The sequence below is a fragment of the Tenrec ecaudatus genome, chromosome 1 (assembly GCF_050624435.1).
Source record: "Tenrec ecaudatus isolate mTenEca1 chromosome 1, mTenEca1.hap1, whole genome shotgun sequence".
Lineage (NCBI taxonomy): Eukaryota > Metazoa > Chordata > Mammalia > Afrosoricida > Tenrecidae > Tenrec > Tenrec ecaudatus.
In genome coordinates this window covers 172,083,034-172,102,719 of record NC_134530.1, presented here as the reverse complement: position 1 = coordinate 172,102,719, position 19,686 = coordinate 172,083,034, and the positions used below count along the sequence as shown (strand labels likewise).

Below are 19,686 nucleotides of genomic sequence, written 5' to 3'. Positions count from 1 at the left end.
TGGGAATGGTGGCAACTGCTGGGGTCCAGATAATTCCAGGGCCTCTTGTCTCTAGCAGAGCTAGAAACAGGGCAGGCACTGACCAGAGGGCTTCCTTGAGTCCCTGCTCATATGTTAGAAGAGCTGACCTCTCATCCGGACAGGACTTGTTTACCTTTGCTCAGCCTAGCCCATCCTTATTTGGCCCTCGAAGGCCCCTCTTGTCCCAGATGCTGCTAAACAAACAAACAAAAAAAATCAGTGTCCATAAAACCTTTCATTAGCAATGAACGTACAAATATGCTTTATATAATTGATGTATGTATGGATTGTGATCAGAGTTGTATGAGCGCCTAATAAAATGATTTTAAAAAATAAAGACTTAATATAATGACAATAAAAATATTTCATTAGGCCCAAGGCCCAATTTTACTCCCATCATCTCAGCTTTATGTTTGGTTTTTAGCAATAAGTTAGAATTAACTCAATCCCAATGAAATCGACTGTGGCAACTGAATAGTGTGTGTGTGCGTGTGGTCCCATACATGTGTATGTGGTGAGTGGTCCTCACACTGCTCCGGAAGCCCTCTAATTGGGATTGGTGATGACTTGAGGAACATAGCCAGACCCAGACTCTACAACCAAGCTTTGGTTTAATTCCCAGACACAGAAGGACAAGCGGGGCGCAGAAATAATTTCTTAGCTTCTGATGTCTTAAAACAATGCCACCACCAAACAAAGCTGGGCGGTTCAAGCGATTAGCACCCTCTGCTGCTAGCCAAAAGGTTGGTGGTCCAGGACCACCCAGAGGCTCCTTAGGGGAAAGATCTACTACTGGAAAATCAGCCATTCTATGGGGCACAGCTCGAGCAGAAACATGCAAGATCACCATGAGTGAAAACCAACTGGGTTTTAATAGCTCCGGACGTACCTAGATTCTCTCAACACATTATTCCCCTTCTCAGTGCCACCCCAGGATAACCTAGGGCCACAAATCTTCCCTTCTTCTGCCACAGTCAACATGCACTCACTCCTCAATCAGACAAACTAGCCCACGGGTCCATTTACCTGTGAGCTCTGTGAAATCACGATCTGAGTCTTCCTTGCTCAAATCTGTATCTTCAGGTTGAAACAACACCTTTCTGTGTGTTATATATTTTACCGTAATATCATTTTGAAAGGTGTGTGTCTATAGTAAAAACAACGACAATCCACTAACCCACCTATATTTTGTGTCCAGTCTAGTGCCTGGCCGAGGCTGCGTGGAGCGATGGCAAGTGACTCGCGCTCCGGGTGTGGTGGCTTTATTGGAGGAAGTCTCTTGGCATTGCTTAGCAGAAGCTGGGGATGGGCAAGAGTAGGGCAAGGGGCAAGCATTGGATGTTAATGAACAGCATTTGAGCATAAGCTTTTCACAGGGAGGAGGACCCACTGGTGAGCACTGACGAGCAGGGAGAGTCAGCATGGAGTGGGGTCCGGTGGTATTCATTTCAGCGGGGCAGCTTAGGTGAATGCCCCCACGTGGGTGGGAGGACGACTCGGAAGAGAGGAAGCATGAGACGGAAGGCATCCATTCTACGGCTAATTCGGTGGCTTCTCGTGCTTCAGGGTCTCATAAGTCTCCTGGTTCCGAGTGCTTAGGCCCTGGAAATGGGGGTATCGGAGGATAGTCAGGTGTGAGTCCCTTTTAGGGCCCTTATCCACCTCCACACACTCCACCTCTTCCAAACAGAACCCAAACAAATCAAACACCCTGCCATCAAGTAGATTTTGCCTCATAGTGATCCTATAGGACAGGGTAGAACTGCCCCACTCTGAGACGGTAACTCTTTTTTTTCTGACAATAATTCTTTAAAGGAGTAGAAAGCTTCATCTTTCTCCTGTGGAGCTACTGGTGGTGTCAAACTGCTGGCCCAGTGCATAACCACTACGGCACCATCCCTTCTAAAAGTCACTCAAAATGCCACCCTTCTCTGCTGACTTCCCAGAACGAGGTAATGGTGATGGGAGGCAGATTCACTCACCGTGTAAATGCCATCTGACTTCTGTGGAGGCAAAGGGGACAAGGCATTAGAGACCCACACCTCCTTCAGGGCCCTCCAGAACTTTCTTCCCTTCCCAGAGAGGTCTCTGGACAAAAGGAGCTAGCCCTCATGAGCTAGAGGGCCCACACTCGGATGCCCAGGGGCATGAATCAATGCACATTTGCCTGTATGACTGACTACAATCACACAGGGACACACAATGCACCAGTCTCTCACAGACTCTTCATTTGTCTGTACAGCTTGACCGGGATGCATGGCGGGGTAGGATGAAGGGAGGAGTAGCCTGGGAAACAGAAACAGATCCGTACCTGACGTATCCCCTCCCAGAGACCTCAGCCCCCAAGGCTAGAGTCCTACAAGGGCACAGAGTGTGAAACAGCTGGTGCCCAGCAGTGGGGGAAGTCCTACCTCATGGCTGGCTACTGCCTTTCGCATCTGGATCTGGAATGGGGGGAAAAGGTGATCAGCAAAGGGGAAGTCAGCAGCCCCTCCTCCTCCCCACCCCTACCCCCAACTCCATGGGGGAACCCTTTCATTCCTGCTGTTGGAATCCACTACACAACAGCCCCCCACCTCCCCACCCTTGCCCTTCTCCTTGCCGCCCTCACCCTGGTCTGGTCCCACCTTACCTTGAGGCGACAGTAGAGCAAGGTGAGGACAATGCCATACAAAAAGAGGATCGCATCCAGGATGTAGCAGAGCTGAGGCTCTTGCAGGGCCGCTGAAGGGATAAAGGTTGCCCGGGTCGGGGCACAGGGGGGATGTGGCGCTCAGGAGGGAGAAGGGGAAGGGCTCAGAGGGCAGACACTTTCCCCTGACTCCTTTCTCCTGCCACCCTCCTCTCAGCTCCCCCACTCGGTTCAGTCAGAAGTGTGAAGTGTGAAGGGGTCTGTTGCGATGGTGGTACTTAGATGCACCCAGAGTCGAGGATTTTCCCTTGCGCCTCAACCCTCACCTTTCAGTCCTGTGGGTTCTTCAGGCCCCATTGAGCAACCCCCTCAAGGGACCCATCTGTGCTCCCCAGAGCCGAGACCCAAAACCTCAGCCCCGAGGAGGGGTGGAGTAGGAGGGAGGCTGTGACAAATTTCAGCAGAGAAACCACAGAAGTGGCTCTGCTGAGTCCTGTGACGGACCTGCGGCTGGGGGCTGGACAGGAAGGATGTGCCGGGGGAGGGGGGCGTGGAGAAGGCAATCACACAAGATTACATGGTCATCTTGTTGCAAGTCTCTCTGCTTTCTGTCTTCTCATAAGACACTTAGATTTGGGGAAAACCGGCTGATCCCAGAGGCTGCGAACTCAAGACTGGGCAAGTCTTAGGCTGGCTCAAGGAAATGTCCACAGCTCTGTGGATCCCATCGCTCGCCACGCTGCCCCACCACGTGAGAAGGCATGTACATACTCTGGGCCACAGAGAAGGGATGTCTTGTGTCATTTACATGATCCATGATCTGGCTTCAAGATTGCACCAGGCCCTTATCAGAAGGACTCACGAGTGTGCTTTTGCTAGTCCACAACACATTTTCCCACAGAATATTGCACAAGTCTCAAAACCACCCTGAGCGAAATATCATCATCGCCACTCTCTGGACAACGAAACCAAAAGTTAAGTAACTCATCCGCGATCACAGAGTTAGGGACGGGGCTGCGACACAAATCCAGGTTGTCTCCCGACTCACGGCGGCCTTGCTCTCTGCCTTCAGAGCTGGCTGCTCTCCTCCTGTCTTGTATCTTTCAATATCCCCAAGTTTTCAAGCCTCCTTCCTCCCCACAGGACGCAGCTGCCACCATTCCCTCTTCAACTCTCTTTCAGCATAGACAGACAACCCACCCTAGCCAGTGTTCTTAAAAGCTGATCTGAGACATTAGTCGCTGGGGATTTCTCTTTTCTGCCTCTATTTCTCAGCTGATGCCAAGGCCTCTAGAGGGCATTTTGTGCTGCCCACTCGCCTGTCGGCACGCGGACACAAAGCATGTTTGTGATGACCTCGCCCCAGTGTATCTTGACCAGCCATGCCTCCCTCCCCAGCATGAGGTCGGCCCCTGCTTTCTTCAAGTGGGCTCTGTATTGTTTAGGCAGCTACCAATGGATGAGCCCCGTGAACAGGCGGATTCTGGAAAATGGAGCTCTGGCCGAACCCGGAGCCTGCAGTCCCACATCCATTTCTCAGCCCTGACAAACTGCAGCCTCCGGATCCCATCAGTCTTGACGAGGAAGCACAGGGTAGGAAGAGGCCAATAAGACAGGGGTACCGCGTCCCTACTGCGCTGGCAGGCCGGCCTGTGGCTCTCAGCGTCCGTGTCAGCCCAGCGGCTGTCTGCCCACTCCAGTCTTCCTCTGTGCCTGCCCCAGCCCATGGCCACAGCCCCCGGAGCTCGACTCACGGTCCGTCCCTCAAACCTTCTCACCTGCTCGGTCAATCAGAAGGAGTAAGAGCAAGATCACGGCTGGAATCATCTTGGGCCGCGGGCCGGGGGCAGCTGCGGACCGGGCGCTCCGACAGCACTGCACAGCGGTACAGACTCGGCGCAGGGCCTTGACCACAGAGCTCCCCCCTTCCTGCCCCGCCTTCCCCCACGCTTTGGCCCCTTCCCCTTCCTGCGCTGAGACCGGGCGGCTCCCGGAAGGGCCAACTAGGGGAGCTGGGAGAGCGGGTCACTTAGGCCTCGGGCCTTCCCTGACCAGGGCCCTGACACCACAGAAAGCTGGGTCTCTTCTACTGGGCGAGGTCCGTCTACACATGGCAGCTTTCACTCCACCCCGTTCAGAGAAGACCGGCCAGCGAGACTGCTGGAGACCCCAACTAGTCCTTTCCTCCCCCTGGCCTTGTACCCCATCTTGACTGGAGGGCTTCACCAACCTGTGTAGACACCTGGAAGCCCTGGGCACAGGGGGCCTCGAAGGGGGGTGGGGTTGGATTGAGGAGAAAAGAGGAAGTGAGGAGGACATGGGGAATGGAGAAGTGGAGAGCATACCATTCAGAGAGGGGTGGGCGTAAGCAGGAATATCGCTAAGAACAGAGTCCAGAAGAGAAATGGAGCGTTAGCACACTTAAGTTTCCCGTCAGAGTGAAAGACAGAGATCCTGAGAAAGACATACCAGAAGCTTGGGCCTAGGGGCCGCAGAACGGCTAATTTATTATACTTTCCTTTTCATATACACACCCAGGAAGCCTGACAGCTCAGTGTACATGTGTGGACAGGCACTTCCACGCATGCACACACACCACTTCCAGTGGTGACGCATGTCACTGAGGAAGCTGAGGACGGAGGTCACCCCTGTTCACCGATCTACTTCTCCAAACACAATGTCTTGGGTACCTAAGAGGCCAGGGGGTGGAGAGAAAATGAGGTTATACCAAAGATTATTCAGAACCCAAACCCATAAGCTATGCCCAACGGGGAGGCCCCAGCTTCTGGGGCCAACGCAGGGGGTTCCCCACCCCAACCCCTTGGTCTAAGACGTCTCGGCCACATGATGGACCCAGTACCTATGATGGCGACGACATCTGCCAGCATGTGTCCCTTGGACATCTTGTCCAAGCCAGCCTGCGGAGGGGAGAGCACCCATGTTAGGCAAGATTTGTGGGGTACGAGGAGAAAGGAGGGTTCAGAAAAATTCAACCCAGGTTGGAACGGACAACAGAAAAGTGGGGGAAGGGAGACATCGGACAGGGCAAGAGATGACAAAATAATCATTTGTAAATTATCTAGAGTTCATGAGGCAACAGGGAGCAGGGAGGGAGGGGAAAAATGAAGAGCTGATGCCAGGGGCTTATGTGGAGAGCAAATGTTTTGAGAATGATGAGGGCAATGAGTGTACAAATGTGCTTTACACAATAGATGTATGTATGGATTGTGATAAGAGTTGTATGAATATATATGAGAATGGGGAAATAGATCTAATTGTCTACATTTATAGGTTTAATATTAAGGTGGCGGAAGGACCTTGGGCCTCTACTCAAGCACTCCCTCAATACATGAATACTTTCGTTTATTAAATTGGTACTCTATGATGCTCACTCTCCCGACACAACTGCTGAAGCTAAAGTGGGTGAACAAGTAAATGTGGTAAAGAAAGCTGATGGTGCTCGGCTATCAAAAGAGATAGTGACTGGGGTCTTAAAGGCTTGAAGATAAACAAGCGGCCATCTAGCTCAGAAGCAACAAAGCCCACATGGAAGAACACACCAGCCTGAGTGAGCGAGTGATCCCAAAGGGATCAGTTATCAGGCATCAAAGAACAAAAAATCATCATATCATTGGCTGCACACCTCCATAATCGGATCGCTGAAGACAAATGGGTGCATAAGCAAATGTGGCGAAGAAAGCTGATGGTGCCCGGCTATCAAAAGAGATAGTGTCTGGGGTCTTAAAGGCTTGAAGATAAACAAACGGCCATCTAGCTCAGAAGCAAAAAAGCCCACATGGAAGAAGCACACCAGCCAGTGTGATCACGAGGTGCCAAAGGGACCAGGTATAAGGCATCATAAAAAAAAAGAATATGTGTGTGTGTGTATATATATATATATATATATATATATATATATATATATATATATATATATACACACACACACACCACATTGAATGAAGGGGGAAGTGCAGAGTGGAGACCCAAGGCCCAAGTGTCGGCCAATGGAGATCCCCTCATAGAGGGGTTTAGGAGAGGAGATGGGTCAGTCAGGGTGCAAAGTAGTACCAACAAAGAGCACAGCTTTCCCCCAGATCCTGGATGCTTCCTCCCCCCAACTACCATGATCCGAATTCTACCTTGCAGGGCTGGATAGGACAGAGGCTGTACACTGGTACATATGAGGGTTGGAGGCACAGGGAATCCAGGGTGGATGATACCTTCAGGACCAAGGGTGTGAGGGGCGATGCTGGGAGAGTGTAGGGTGAGTGGGTTGGAAAGGGGGAACTGATTACAGGGATCCACATGTGACCTCTTCCCTGGGAGAGGGACAGCAGAGAAGGGGGGGGAAGGGAGACTCCGGATAGAGCAAGATATGACAAAATAACGATGTATAAATTACAAAGGGCACATGAGGGAGGGGGAGCGGGGAGGGAGGGGAAAAAAAGAGAGGACCTGATGCAAAGGGCTTAAGTGGAGAGCAAATGCTTTGAGAATGATTGGGGCAGGGAATGTATGGATGTGCTTTATACAATTGATGTATGTATATGTATGGATGGTGATAAGAGTTGTATGAGTCCCTAATAAAATGTAAAAAAAAAAAAGGGAAAAAAAAAGAAAGAAAGAAAAGAAAATGATTAGGGCAAAGAATGTACAGATGTGCTTTATACAATTGATGTATATATAAGTATGGACTGTGATAAGAGTTGTACGAGCCCCTAATAAAACGTTTAAAACACACACACACAAAAAAAAGAGTTGTATGAACCCCTAATAAAACGATTTTTAAAAATAAATAAAACAGACACACACACAGAGTTCAAAACCCAGGTCAAAAAACGACTAGATTCAAATCCCCGCATCAGAGTCCTTGGGATTGCTTCTTACCAAGTGGGCAAAACCAGGCGCCTTGATCTTGCATCGGTACGGGCGGCTGCTGCCATCAGACACCAGGTAAACGCCAAACTCGCCCTGTGCGAGGGAGAAGAGTCGCTGCCCCATTAGAAGGAGGCACATTTCCCCCAACAAAATCTCTAGTCCCGTCGTGTCCTCTCAGTGGCAAACAGCGTTTCCTTGAAGACGTGTCCCCAGTCACCCACTCCACATCTTGTCTCCCCCTTCCCCTCTGCTCCGCACCTTAGGAGCCTCAATGGCAGTGTAGGTGGCCCCTGGAGGCACCTGGTAGCCCTCGGTGTACAGCTTAAAGTGATGAATCAGCGACTCCATGGAAGTCTGCAGAGGAGACAGCGAGAACATCAGTAAGTCTGGCCTTTCCCCAGTCCGACAATCATCGCTCCCCTAGGGGCGACTACAAACCCACTGAGTCAGTGGGCAGACAAGTCACAGCAGGTGAGGAGACTGGGGAGGGTTAAAAACCTCCCCTTCACGCAATTTATTCTTCTGAAAAAGAAAACAGAGGATCTCATCTAAGGACAGGCCTCCCTGGCTGTTGGTTCTTTGCCAAGACCCCACACTCCCTCTGCGCCAAGCAGTCACGCCAACCTTCATCTCGGCTCGCTTTGGAGGAGACACTTTGGCATCATCAACCTTGATCTCCCCAGGAGGCATCTTGTTTAAACACTGCAGGATGATCCGAAGGGACTGGCGCATCTCCTCCACCCGGCACAGGTACCTGAAGTAGATGAGACCGACCCAAAGGAGAGAAGGAGGAGGGTCAGATACGGGGCAGGGAACGGTGTCCCTTGGCCAACCTGGGCAAAAAGCATTAAGTAAACTTTTCTCCTGGGTGGAGCACCTCTGCTTGACTGGGCCACCCACATCAGTCCTATCGTCTTTTGCTTCTAATACTGAGTCCTCCCCCAAATCTTACTTTCTCAGACCACGCCCTGTGGCCTTGCCTTCTTTAAATACCTTCTTAGGCAAACAAATAACCAAACAGAAACATCGAGAAAATGTCAGGGTAAAATAAAGTGGTAACATCTGAATGGGTAAAATAAAGTGGTAACCTCCAAAAAGTGTGGAAAACCTCCATTAATTTTTAAATCCCATTTTCCCATGAACTTTTAAAGGCCGTTTGTATATGACTGTGCTCTGAAAAGGAACCCAGTTTGAGAAACACAGCAGGCCAGGAGATTCTAGGAGGCAGAGCAAAGAAGAAAGCGGGCCAAAAGGAGACCAGGCAGGGAGGCCAGCTGGACACGGAGCCGGAAGCCGCTGGAGCCTTACCGATCATAGCAGTCCCCATGGGAGCCAATGGGAACATCGAACTCCACCTGGTCGTACACATCGTAGGGCTGTGTCTTCCGAAGGTCCCACTGGATACCAGAGCCCCGGAGCATCACCCCACTGGAGAGCAGACAATGGCAATTTAGGGCCACTATCCACTAATAGAGGAAGCAGACACATGCTCCTCTTTTCCTCACCTTCAACGGGCAGGGTTAAAACCCAGAGCCCAACAGTGAGCGTGCCTGTCACACACTCCCAAAGCCACTCCTGCCCCAACCCTGCAGAGGAGTCAGCACCAGGGCCCCGGGCGCAGCGCAGCGCCCGGGGAAGCAGTCGCATTCCTCACACCTGAAACCGTAGTTAAGGGCATCCTCTGCTGTGACAACCCCGATGTCCACCGTGCGATTTCGCCAGATCCTGTTGTTGGTCAGCATCTGATCGTGAAGAAAACAGTGTGTGACTGCTCTTCAGTCCAGGAGACTGCCATATTTTCCTTAAAAACTCACTACTCAATTATAAAATTTAATAATGATAATAAACTAATACAGTAAAAAAAAAAAAAAAACCACCTCACTACCGTGGAGTCAATTCCAACTCATAGCAATCCTTTAAGGCTAAATAGACGTGAGGCTATAAATCTTTCTGGGACCAGAAAGCCTCATCTTTCTCTCTCGGAGGAGCTGGTGGGTTTGAGCCACGGACTTTCTGGGTAGCAGATAAAGCTTAACTCGCTACGCTACATCACTAGGACTCCTCGTAGTTTTTCACAAATGGGAATGCAAAGAGAGTTTTTCCCCCATTTGACTCCCATCTTACCTCCTCCACCTCATCAATCCGGAGAGAGAAGTTCTTAGAAAACTCATAGATGTCATCCATGAGCCCGAGAGGTAGGTCCTGGAAGCCAAATGGAGGATGGCAGTGAGCCCAGAGATTGCATTCTGGAGGGAGAGCCAGCTTCGGTCTCCCAGGCCACAGGGGACAGCTAGCCCTGGCCATTCCACATGCCCGTGCTGCCCTCCTGTGGCCGCAGAGAAGACAAGCCTGGGCTGAGTGCTCAGAGGGCAGGGTGCCGGCTCACCTGGTGCACGCCTCCCGGCCTGACATAAGCAGCGTGCATTCGGGCGCCGGACACTCGCTCGTAGAACTCAAACATCTTGATAGGACACACTGGGAATTAGTGACAACGTCCTAGACCTCTAAATCCAACAGCATGGCGGTCCGCCCCCTACCTAATCATGCTCAACCAACCCTCCTGACCCAGAATTCCCAAGAATAAACCCAGGATTACACCCTTCGCCTTCTCTCCATTAATGACCACCACCCACTTCCCTCTTAATCTCTCCAGCAGACCGTCTTTAGCTCTTGTGCTTCCTTCCCCCTCCCTACCGCACCCCCAACCCGCCTCGCCCCCCTCACCTACCTTCTCTCTTTCTTCAAACATCCAGAAGAAAGGGGTCATGGCCCCGATGTCCAGGGCGTGTGTGGTCACCGCCATGATGTGATTCAGAAGCCGTGTGATTTCTCCAAACAGCACTGGGGAGTGGGGAGAGCCGAGGGGCAATAGGGGCTGACGGAAGTTCTAGGCAGAGGCTGGGTGGGGGCTGAAGGCATGCCAGACTTGGGGTGGACCCTGGGCTGTGCTCAGAGGGTCCCAGGAGAGGAGGCAGGGCATACCTCGGATCCACTGAGCCCGTGGTGGAGGCTGGATGTTGAGCAACTTCTCCACAGCCAGGGAATAGGCCTGCTCGTTACACATCATGGACACATAGTCCAGCCGGTCGAAGTATGGAAGGGCCTAGGAAGAGCAGGCGCGGGGGCCATGCTGAACAAACCTAGGCCCCAGGCTGATGGCTGGAAACCTGGCTCTCGGTGGGCAGCAGACAGAGGCTGGGGTTGTGTAATCCCTGCCAATCCCAACAGCCGTAGCCAGAGGAGATGAAACTGCCCTAAACCAGTGCCATACTATGCTGGCCAATATTTAACAAGCAGCTCCCCGGGGAGGAGGAAAACCCCAGATCTGTCAAGCTTACTGACTCCCACATGGGAAAACTCCATCAGACACTTTTAAGCAACAACATCAGACAACTGGGTGTTGGGAAGAGGCGAAGGATGAGCACACCAATTATACCGTACTTCCACCCCTACCAATAAAAGTTACCTCAAGAACACAGCACCGGAAAGTGGCGACTTTCAAGCCCTTCCTGCCTTTGTGGTTAATATAGTGTACTAAGTTATGGGTTTACGGCATTTAAGTTTTAATAATGGCTGTGTGTAACAACCCACTCAGAGTTCCCAAAAATGGCACAGTTGGCTCTTACAAGCCACTCTCGGCCCATAACGGTAGCTCTAACGCCCCACTGCCAACAAGCCTGACTCAGGGGGCTCCCCTGCCAGAGACCTCGGACTTCCGAGCCTCCTCCAATGCTCTCACAGCTCTTCAGGACGAGAGCGAGAGACCCAGGGCGCGCAATCTGTCTTCAGAAACCTTGGGGAGTGAGGACTTCATGGGAGACAGAGCACTAAAAGTGAAAACAGAAAAAGATGGCAGAGCCTGAGGACAGGATGGAGTTTTGGCAGGATTTGTTTGGAGTAGCTGGGAATAACTGGTTATTTCCCAAGAATGAGAAAAGACAGGAAGGAAAAAAACCATGTCCTCGCTCCCTCCTAAACTAGCTTGAGCTTCCAGGAAAGAGGCGGGGCCAAGATGCCCCTCTTGGGGACAGCCTGTTCTTGTGCTGACATCACTGGGACGTGGGATCCCACGACAAAGCTGAACTCCATGCACTCTGGGATCATCATTGCCTGGACGCTGTGGGGGAATCCCCCCATTCCCGCCACTCACAGTCAATCCCAGGCTACTGACTAAATCCTAATGCCACCACCTTCTGTAGCCAGACCTGTTGTTTCATAAGAGAAAGGGGAAAACTTCAGCGGCTCAACCTAGATCCAACTTCAAGTCTGACCCACACTACTTGGCACACACTCACAACCCGCAGCACTTCTCCTCCCTTCCCCCCCCCCCCCGCCACCCCCCACCCCAGTTGCTCTGACTCACGGTTTCAAAAACAAACTTAGACAGAGAGATACAAGAATCAGCTGTGACTCCTCCAAGAGCTGACGTCTCTCCTCCTCCCCCTCCTCTGGGGACACCCGAGCTGACGCACTAATCTAAGAGCAGGGAAACTGAGGCAGTAGAGCAACGATACTTGGGCAGGCAGTCAGCCAGAGAGGGCAATTAGTCAAACACAAAAGGACAGAGTTTATGAGCCCACTGTCATTACAAGAAATTTTTTAAAATTTCAAAAAGGTCTTGATATGAAAACAAGCAGACTTTGCTGGTTATGAAGACTAGGTGGGGATGGAAGGGAAGGGGGAGCAACAGGCTAGAGGGTAGACTGGTGTTCACACCCATGGGTCAGTGGGAAGCTAATGTTCAACCAGAGGGAGGGAAGAGGAGAATGGGGTTGGGGGCAGGGCAAGCCACTGGGAGGGTTGACACGTTTATTTAAGTTGCTGAAAGCAGAAATGGTGATCTGCTCCGTACACCCGCGCTGAGTTCACAGTAGAAAGTCTGAGGGGAAAAGAAAAGCAGCAGCAGCCAGACAAACGCCAGGAATGTGTCTCCAGCTCCAAGCCACTGCTGCTGCTGGAGAAACCAACTCCAGATGCCGCCCCTCCTACCCATCCCGCCAAGGCTGTCCTGGGCCCTGCCAGGCAGCACCCCTCAGCAACTTCCCTGGGGTTTTGGGAAGAGCAACCCAGCCCTCCACCCGGGATCCATCCTGTCCACAGCCCCACTCACTCCCACACCTGCAGGTAGGTCTTGTACTCGATGAGCTTCTCCGTGCCGCGGTGCAGCAGGCCGATGTGAGGGTCACACTTGCGCACCATCTCCCCACTCAGTTCCATCACGAGGCGCAGGACTCCGTGGGCGGCCGGGTGCTGAGGCCCAAAGTTCAGGGTCAGGTTCGACACCAGTTTGTCCTTGGGAGGGTCCACATCTGAGAAGTGGGAAATAGTTGGTAGCTCAAGAGTAATTCTCGTGGAAACCCCCCAAGAGACAGTACGTCATTAGCCTCTCCCAATACATCTTCCACAATCTCGTTAATCCTATTTTCATCATTCCAAACTAAGTAGAAGATCTTAAGAGGGAAAAAGGGGAGAGCTCAGCTTTCTGATGAGAGGGACCATAAACACCCCACCACTCCTCTTCTTTGTCTCCTAGAACATCTATTTGTTGTTGTTTTTGAAATAATTTTATTGGGGGCTTTACAGCTCTTATCATAACCCATACATAATATCCATCGTCTCAAGCACATTTGTACATTTGTTGCCATCATCATTTTCAAAAAACATTTTCTTTAGCTGATACCAAGGGCTCAAGCAGAAAGCAAATGTTTTGAGAATGATGATGGCAAAAAATATACAAAGGTGCCTGACACAATGGATGAATATATGGATTGTGATAAGAGTTGTACAAGCCCCCAATAAAATGATTTTTTGTAAAACCAAAGGTATCAGCTCACCCCCCCCCCATGAGTCCCTGATACTTTGAATTATTTTTCATGTCTTACACCGACCACTATGTCTCTTCACCCACTTTTCTGTTGTCTGCCCCCTGGAAGGGGTTTATAGGTAGGTCATTGTGGTCAGTTCCCCTTTTCTCCCCCACCTTACCTTCACCCTCCTGGTATCACTCTCATTACTGATCCTGAGGGGTTCATCTGTCCTGGGTTCCCTGTGCTTCCAGCTCTGATCTGAACTGTGTCCATGTCCGGTCTCACCAGATTTGTAAGGTGGACTATCACACAATTTAATAGTTCAAGCACGTGACGGAGAGTTGTGCAATCATCACCGCCATTCATTTCAGAATATTTTCTTTCTCCTCACACTTATTAGCTCCCCATTTCCCGGCAATGTCCCTCACAGAGAACCTTATTATCAACAATAAGAGGTAACACATATATAGCCAGGTACTTTATCTTAATTCTCACAGTGAGTAGTTAAAAAACAAAAAGGAAACCTATTTATTGCCATCAGGTCACTTCTGACTCACACTGATCCTACGGGGCGGAGAACAAACTGCTCCACGGGGCTTCCAGGCTGAAATCTTAACAGAAGCAGACTGTTGCATGCATGTTCCTTCTGCAGAGTGACTGGAGGTTTGAGCTACAGACCTTTCGGTTATAGCCAAGTGCTTAACCTCTGTGCCACTAGAGTTCCTATATGGACCCCAGGTCCTTTTTTTAAAAAAAACATTTTATTAGGGGCTCATACAACTCTGATCACAATCCATACACACATCAATTGTGTAAAGCACATATGTACATTCATTGCCCTCATCATTCTCAATGCATTTACTCTCCACTTAAACCCTTGACATCGGGTCTCTTTTCCCCTCTCCCTCCCCGCTCCCTCATGAGCCCTTGATAATTTATAAATTATTATTTTGTCACACCCTGCCCTGTCCGACGGCTCTTCATCCCCTTTTCTGTTGTCTGTCCCCAAGGGAGGGGGTCACATGCAGATCCCCCCCAGGTACTTTTATGTTCACATTTTATTGGAGACACTGAGGCCAGAGAGGCCAAAGGCCTTGCCCAGGATCACAGAGCTAGGGAGTGGCAGAGGCAGGATTTGAACTAGCAGCTCAGCTCCACAGCCTGTACTCCTAACAACTAGGATACACTGCTCTCCAAAGGACCTAGCAAATGTATTTAGTGCTTGCTATTACTATTTGTGCATTGTTTCCCCTCAGAGACTTACAATTTAATTTGGGTAAGTACATGTAAACAGCGAGGAACCCAGGTCAAATTGATCAGTTCCCAAGCAAGTGGCTTAGCGATAAATTATTTAGTGGAAGGAAAGAAATCATCGTGAAGGCCTCCTAGAGGTAGGAGCTGAAGCAGTTAGGTGTAGGGAAAAGAAAAGGCTTTCCAAGCGCTGTGGAATCCACACTTCATGTCTTAGAAACAGGAAGCAAACATCTGTGGGACTTCCAGCAGGCCATCCCAAGAGGCAGGAGGCTGGTGCTAGGAGACAGGATAAAATAGCGGTCACAATGACCAATACTAACAGTTCATATGTATGAAGAACTGACCACGTGCCACACGGGACACTAAATGGCTTCTGCTTCCCCTCCTTGGTCCCAGAATAAGGTGATGGAGCAGGTACTTTATCCACTGGTCCCGAATTTCAAATGAGACCTGCAACCAGAGCCCATCTTCTCAACCAACATTCTCCACTGTGGGTTTCAGAGTCGGACAGACCTGAGCTCAACACTTCCTGGGGGCCACAGAGCCGGTTTCAGTCTCCCTGCACCCTCTGGTTGTTAGTGGCCAGCGAGCAGTCTGACTCCTGGCAACTGCAGGTGTGCAGAGTAGAATGGCTCACAAAGCCGTGACTTCACAACCAGGTCACCAGGCCTATCTTCTGAAGAGCCACCGGGCTGATTCAAATGCCACCTTCTTGTTCAGAAGTCAGCAGTGAACTGCTTACACCACCCAGGGACGCCCCTCCTTGAACCAAAAATCAGGGCAGTACTAATGCTACTTTCATGTGGTTGTAGCAAGGGTTAACGTGAAATAAAAGAAAATAAACAGACTAAGTGTGGGTTACAAAAGACTGAACCCCAGCTTTGTCTCCCCCACAGATATGTCAAACATTAGAAGCTGCTTGCCAGCACAAGGTGGGCGGTCAGGTGCCTAGAGATATTCTCCCTGAAGCATTCAGACAGCAGTCTGGTCCACTGCAGGTGGGGCTCACCCCCTACTGATAAGGATAGTAATTGTTTCCATGGAGATCCAGAGAACAAGTCAAACCTGCTCAGTGACATCCAAAGTTAGGATGCCATCCTGAACCTAGGATCCGGCCATGTGGTCAGATGTGTACTCCTAATCCCTCCCCTGTGTACTCCCAATCCATCCCCTTCCTATTGCGTGCATACCCCTAGACCGTCCCCCTCTCATTACTGTATTACCTATAGTACAACCTCTTCCTGTGACGTATGTTTTTACCTGTAATTAGGGGGCTTGCACACCCCCAATTGTATATAATAAAGACCTTGGTTAGAAATAAAGACCTCTCTCCCGCTCCTCTCTCCCCTCTCCCCTTGTCCTCCTTCCCATCGCCCTCTCTCCTGCCCTGTACCAAGAGGAGATGAGGTAAGCATGCTACAACGAAATGTGTCTGACTCCATTATTTCAATCTCTCTTCTATCTTTCTTATTCTCTATGACTTACTGTAGTCTTTGCTTATTATCACTGTACAATTGCGCCTGCCGGGCCTGTGATGATTTGTTAGGGGCTGGCTCTCCTGACAACTAAGCTCTAAGCAATTGTTTATTACTAGAAATGGTTTAGTGGATTATGGGTTGGGTTGACCCGTAGGAGAAAACTGAGACTTTCTACCCCTGTCTTTACAGGGGGCAGTTCCACTCGGAGCTATGGGGTTGCTGAGAGGCAGAATCAAGCCGGTGGCTGTGAGCTGGAGTTGGCGGGAAGAAATGGGTCTGAGGGTTTTTGGTCAAGTGAAAGGCTGATATGATGAAATGGTGTTTGGGAAGCGTGAAGGTCATGGTGTCCTATAGCACATTGGAAAGGGGACAATCAGTGGTAGGAAGGCATTCCTGAAATAATGAAAGTTTATCACAAGATGAACCTGAACTAGAGTGATGACAACAAGAATCAAAAGGGCGAGGCAGCCAGGTGTGGCACTTCACGAGAGAATCTACAGGATAACTTATTGGACATGGGCAGAGGGGGCAAGAGAGCGGAAAGAGCCAAGGTAACCACAAACATTTCAACCCTGAAGGATCAGAATGATTATGCTAATGAACAAAATACTCATTTTAATGGGGGGGGGCGGCATTTAGGCAGGATTCATCTGTGAACCAGGGTGACAATCACCATGGCAGAGAGGGAGCTGGAGGTGCAGTCCTAAACCTCTAGGGGACAGCTGAAGCTGAGGAGTTAAATTTGATAAAGACGTTCAGGTATTGGCTGGAACCTATGCTTCTTCTGTCTGGGATGCCCTTCTTTTCCTTCGCTATCTATTATTATTACTCCTATTACTACAATTAGATTGTACTCAACTGGGTAAAAGAATTAAGAGGATGGGGGCTAAAGCTGACCTAAAACGGGGGGCAGCAACTTAAAATGAGACTGCCTCCCAGGAAGGTGTAAAAATCGTGGGCAGTGATGGGCATAGGTTGGGGCAGTTCTTGGCACTCACCATTCCAGGGTGGAGGCTTCCAGTGGGCTGTTTCCTTGGTAGGGTACATGACAGCCCCTGCAAACTGTTCTGCCCACTCCACATCTGGCTGCCACTGGCGAGCACCTCTGAGGAGTTAAAAGACACGGATCCTAGAACATAAGCCTTCCAATTCCCAAACACTGTTCTTTTAAAAATTTTTATTTCCCTACGCACTCTTTTCTGGGCCCATGGAAAGATAGCTTGGCTCCTTCAATTCCCGGCAAGCACCGAGGTGAGGTGCTTGCGTGTAACCCTATGGGTAAACAAGGTGCCCTAGGGGTTCCCTTTCCACTAAGACAGAACTTATTTCTAAAGTCCCATCGCCCCTGTGCTGCAAAGTTGGAGGATTCTAACTCTCTCACAACCTGGAGAACATACATGCTGGGAAGGTGCTTATTCAAGGTCAACGGAAGGCTGAGAAGGCAACGTGTGTAAGCTCCGTGGAGGCGGGCGAGGTTACTCAGGCAGGTCCCTGGTGCCCATCAAGGATCCTTAGCCTCCGCACCCCTCAGAAGGCGCCCCAGTCTCCAGGGCGATGGCCCCCAGGTGCACCCCGCCCCCCTTGCGGGAGTGGGGAGGCGCAGCAGGGCATAAGTAGGTGGCATTACCACCGAGGTTGAGGGCCGGGTCTCCCATCCCCACTGATTTCATGGCTGGCACAAGCTCAAGATCCTCTCCTTCCCCCACACGCCTCCTGGACCCGCGAGGCCTGGAGGCCTGGGCGCGGGGGTCACCAAGCTAGGTCACTCTTTCCTTGGGGACGGTGTGGGGGTCACGAGGCTCGCGGGGTGTCCCAGACTCGAGAAACCCTAGCCTTGGGGAAACTGCGACGCACACTGTCCCCGGTCTCACCTGCTGGGCTGAACTGCCAGTCGGCCCCCGGCGCCGGGCTGCAGCACCTGGGCCGCGACGCCCCGGAGGCTGCAGAGGGCCCTCAGCGCCGCCATCTCGCTCCCGGGGCCGACAGCGGGAAGGAGAACCGGGCGGAAGTGGCGCCGGCGCGCCTCCTGCCGGGCTTCTCGCCCGGGAGGGCAATGGCGCCGCCCACGACCCCGACGACTTCCGGCTTCTGGGCGCCTGCCTATTGTCCCTTAATCGAGGCGACTACCGTCGTCTGTTCCCGTTGCGCTTGGCGGACCTGTCGAGGCACGAGCCGGCGAAACTTGCCACTCCTGCGGGAGGCAGCGCCCGCCTGCGTGTACTTTGTCCCCCGGCAGCGGCCTCAGCGCACAGACGCGGAGGTTCCTTCCCGCCCCCTCCGCCTTCTGCCCTGGCCCGGTCTCCAAGTAGCTGTGCCTGACCCTGCCATTCTGGCGTTGTCCTTCGGTCTCGGGATCCGCCCGAGACTTGGCGACTCCAGGGGTTGCACAGTCGAAGCGCCTGCGCAGGGTTTTCGTGGCTGTAAGATTTGTGGAAGCAGTTCACCAGGCATTGCTGCGTCCATTCAAAGTCCCAACCTTTGAGTTAGTGGCCCAGGCTCCTGCCTTTCTAGGGTAACCTCGGGCTTTCCCAATTATCTCCCCATTTCTGAATCCAAAAGATTCCTATCTGGGAAAGGTAACCACTGAGCTTCTCAAGCAGGTCTGAGCACTCCGACCTAAGCTGATCGGATTGCCTGCTGGAGGGAACCACTTCCTAGGAGGGAAAGACACCTGTGTGTGACCTTGAGATCTGCCAGGCTCTCTGAACTTAGAGAAGCACTCCACTTCCCTCCTAGACCAGCCTCTTTTCACTGACTTCTTTCTGACCCTGCCCCAGGCTTGGACAGGGGCCAGCAGCATAGACAAGAAGTGGCACCAGGAATCTGACCCCAATTTGATATGGAAGAGACAAAGCAGCTTCCATCCTTGGAGGCCACTTCTTTGTCTTTTCCTCTGCCTTCTAAGCCCAGCTCCAGCTGGGCCACCCGTAGAGTTTTCACATCTCTTCCCACCCTGAATCTGGAAAGAGGCCTTCCCTAGATCTCCCCCAGACAGGGTTCCTGGGACATAGCCCACCAGCAGTGCACAAGGGTGGGGCAGACAGACCAGGGGAGTGGCAGAAACAGAATTCTTAGCTGCAAAGAAAGAGGGGAAAGCCAGACTTCTTGCCTGGAAACGGGAACCATACCAAAGGGTGGGGCCAGAGCCCTGGCTGTGGGAACGGACCAGGACCTGGGGTAGACTGGGTAGCCTCCACCGTCAGCCCCCACTAGCGTCCTCATCTCCTAGCTTCCCAAAGGCTTTCTCTCCTTTTGTAGTTGGGTTAATGTGATGGAGGGAGGGAGGGGTGTGTGTGTGTGTGTGTGTGTGTGTGTGTGTGTGTGTGTGTGTGTGTGTGTGTGTATGTGATTGCTTAAAGCCAAGTTCAACCTGGGAGAACTCAGGATAGATTATGGGCTGCTTAGCCCTGGGGACAGCTTGAGCTGGGACTGGGGTGAGGGCTCCTGGGGGCTTCCTGAGACACTGCATCTTTTGTGTCTTCTCCTTGCTGCCAACACCCCCTCACACACTGCTGATGTGACTCTAAGGCCCTTTGTCTCTCACTGCTTACTCACCCCCTTTGTCCTCAACTCTGCTAGGGGGGTGAGGGCGGATACGGGCAGTGAGAGCCTT

At 51.4% G+C, this 19,686-nt stretch overlaps 2 protein-coding genes across 2 annotated transcripts; both read right to left on the bottom strand.

Annotated features, from left to right (window-relative positions):
* Window positions 1–1,267: 1,267 nt before the first annotated feature.
* Window positions 1,268–3,010, bottom strand: FCER1G (Fc epsilon receptor Ig). Its single transcript, XM_075540801.1, has 5 exons — window positions 2,980–3,010; window positions 2,654–2,793; window positions 2,433–2,465; window positions 2,004–2,024; window positions 1,268–1,623 (listed from the first exon to the last, which is right to left on the bottom strand). The coding sequence occupies exons 1-5, from the start codon at window positions 3,008–3,010 to the stop codon at window positions 1,561–1,563; spliced, it is 288 nt and encodes a 95-aa protein (XP_075396916.1). The 3' UTR covers window positions 1,268–1,560.
* Window positions 3,011–5,134: 2,124 nt separating this feature from the next.
* Window positions 5,135–18,169, bottom strand: NDUFS2 (NADH:ubiquinone oxidoreductase core subunit S2). Its single transcript, XM_075563919.1, has 14 exons — window positions 17,945–18,169; window positions 17,072–17,178; window positions 12,653–12,843; window positions 10,517–10,637; window positions 10,263–10,375; window positions 9,921–9,995; window positions 9,659–9,736; window positions 9,191–9,276; window positions 8,843–8,962; window positions 8,159–8,288; window positions 7,793–7,888; window positions 7,544–7,627; window positions 5,514–5,571; window positions 5,135–5,343 (listed from the first exon to the last, which is right to left on the bottom strand). The coding sequence occupies exons 1-14, from the start codon at window positions 18,037–18,039 to the stop codon at window positions 5,306–5,308; spliced, it is 1,392 nt and encodes a 463-aa protein (XP_075420034.1). The 5' UTR covers window positions 18,040–18,169; the 3' UTR covers window positions 5,135–5,305.
* Window positions 18,170–19,686: the final 1,517 nt, after the last annotated feature.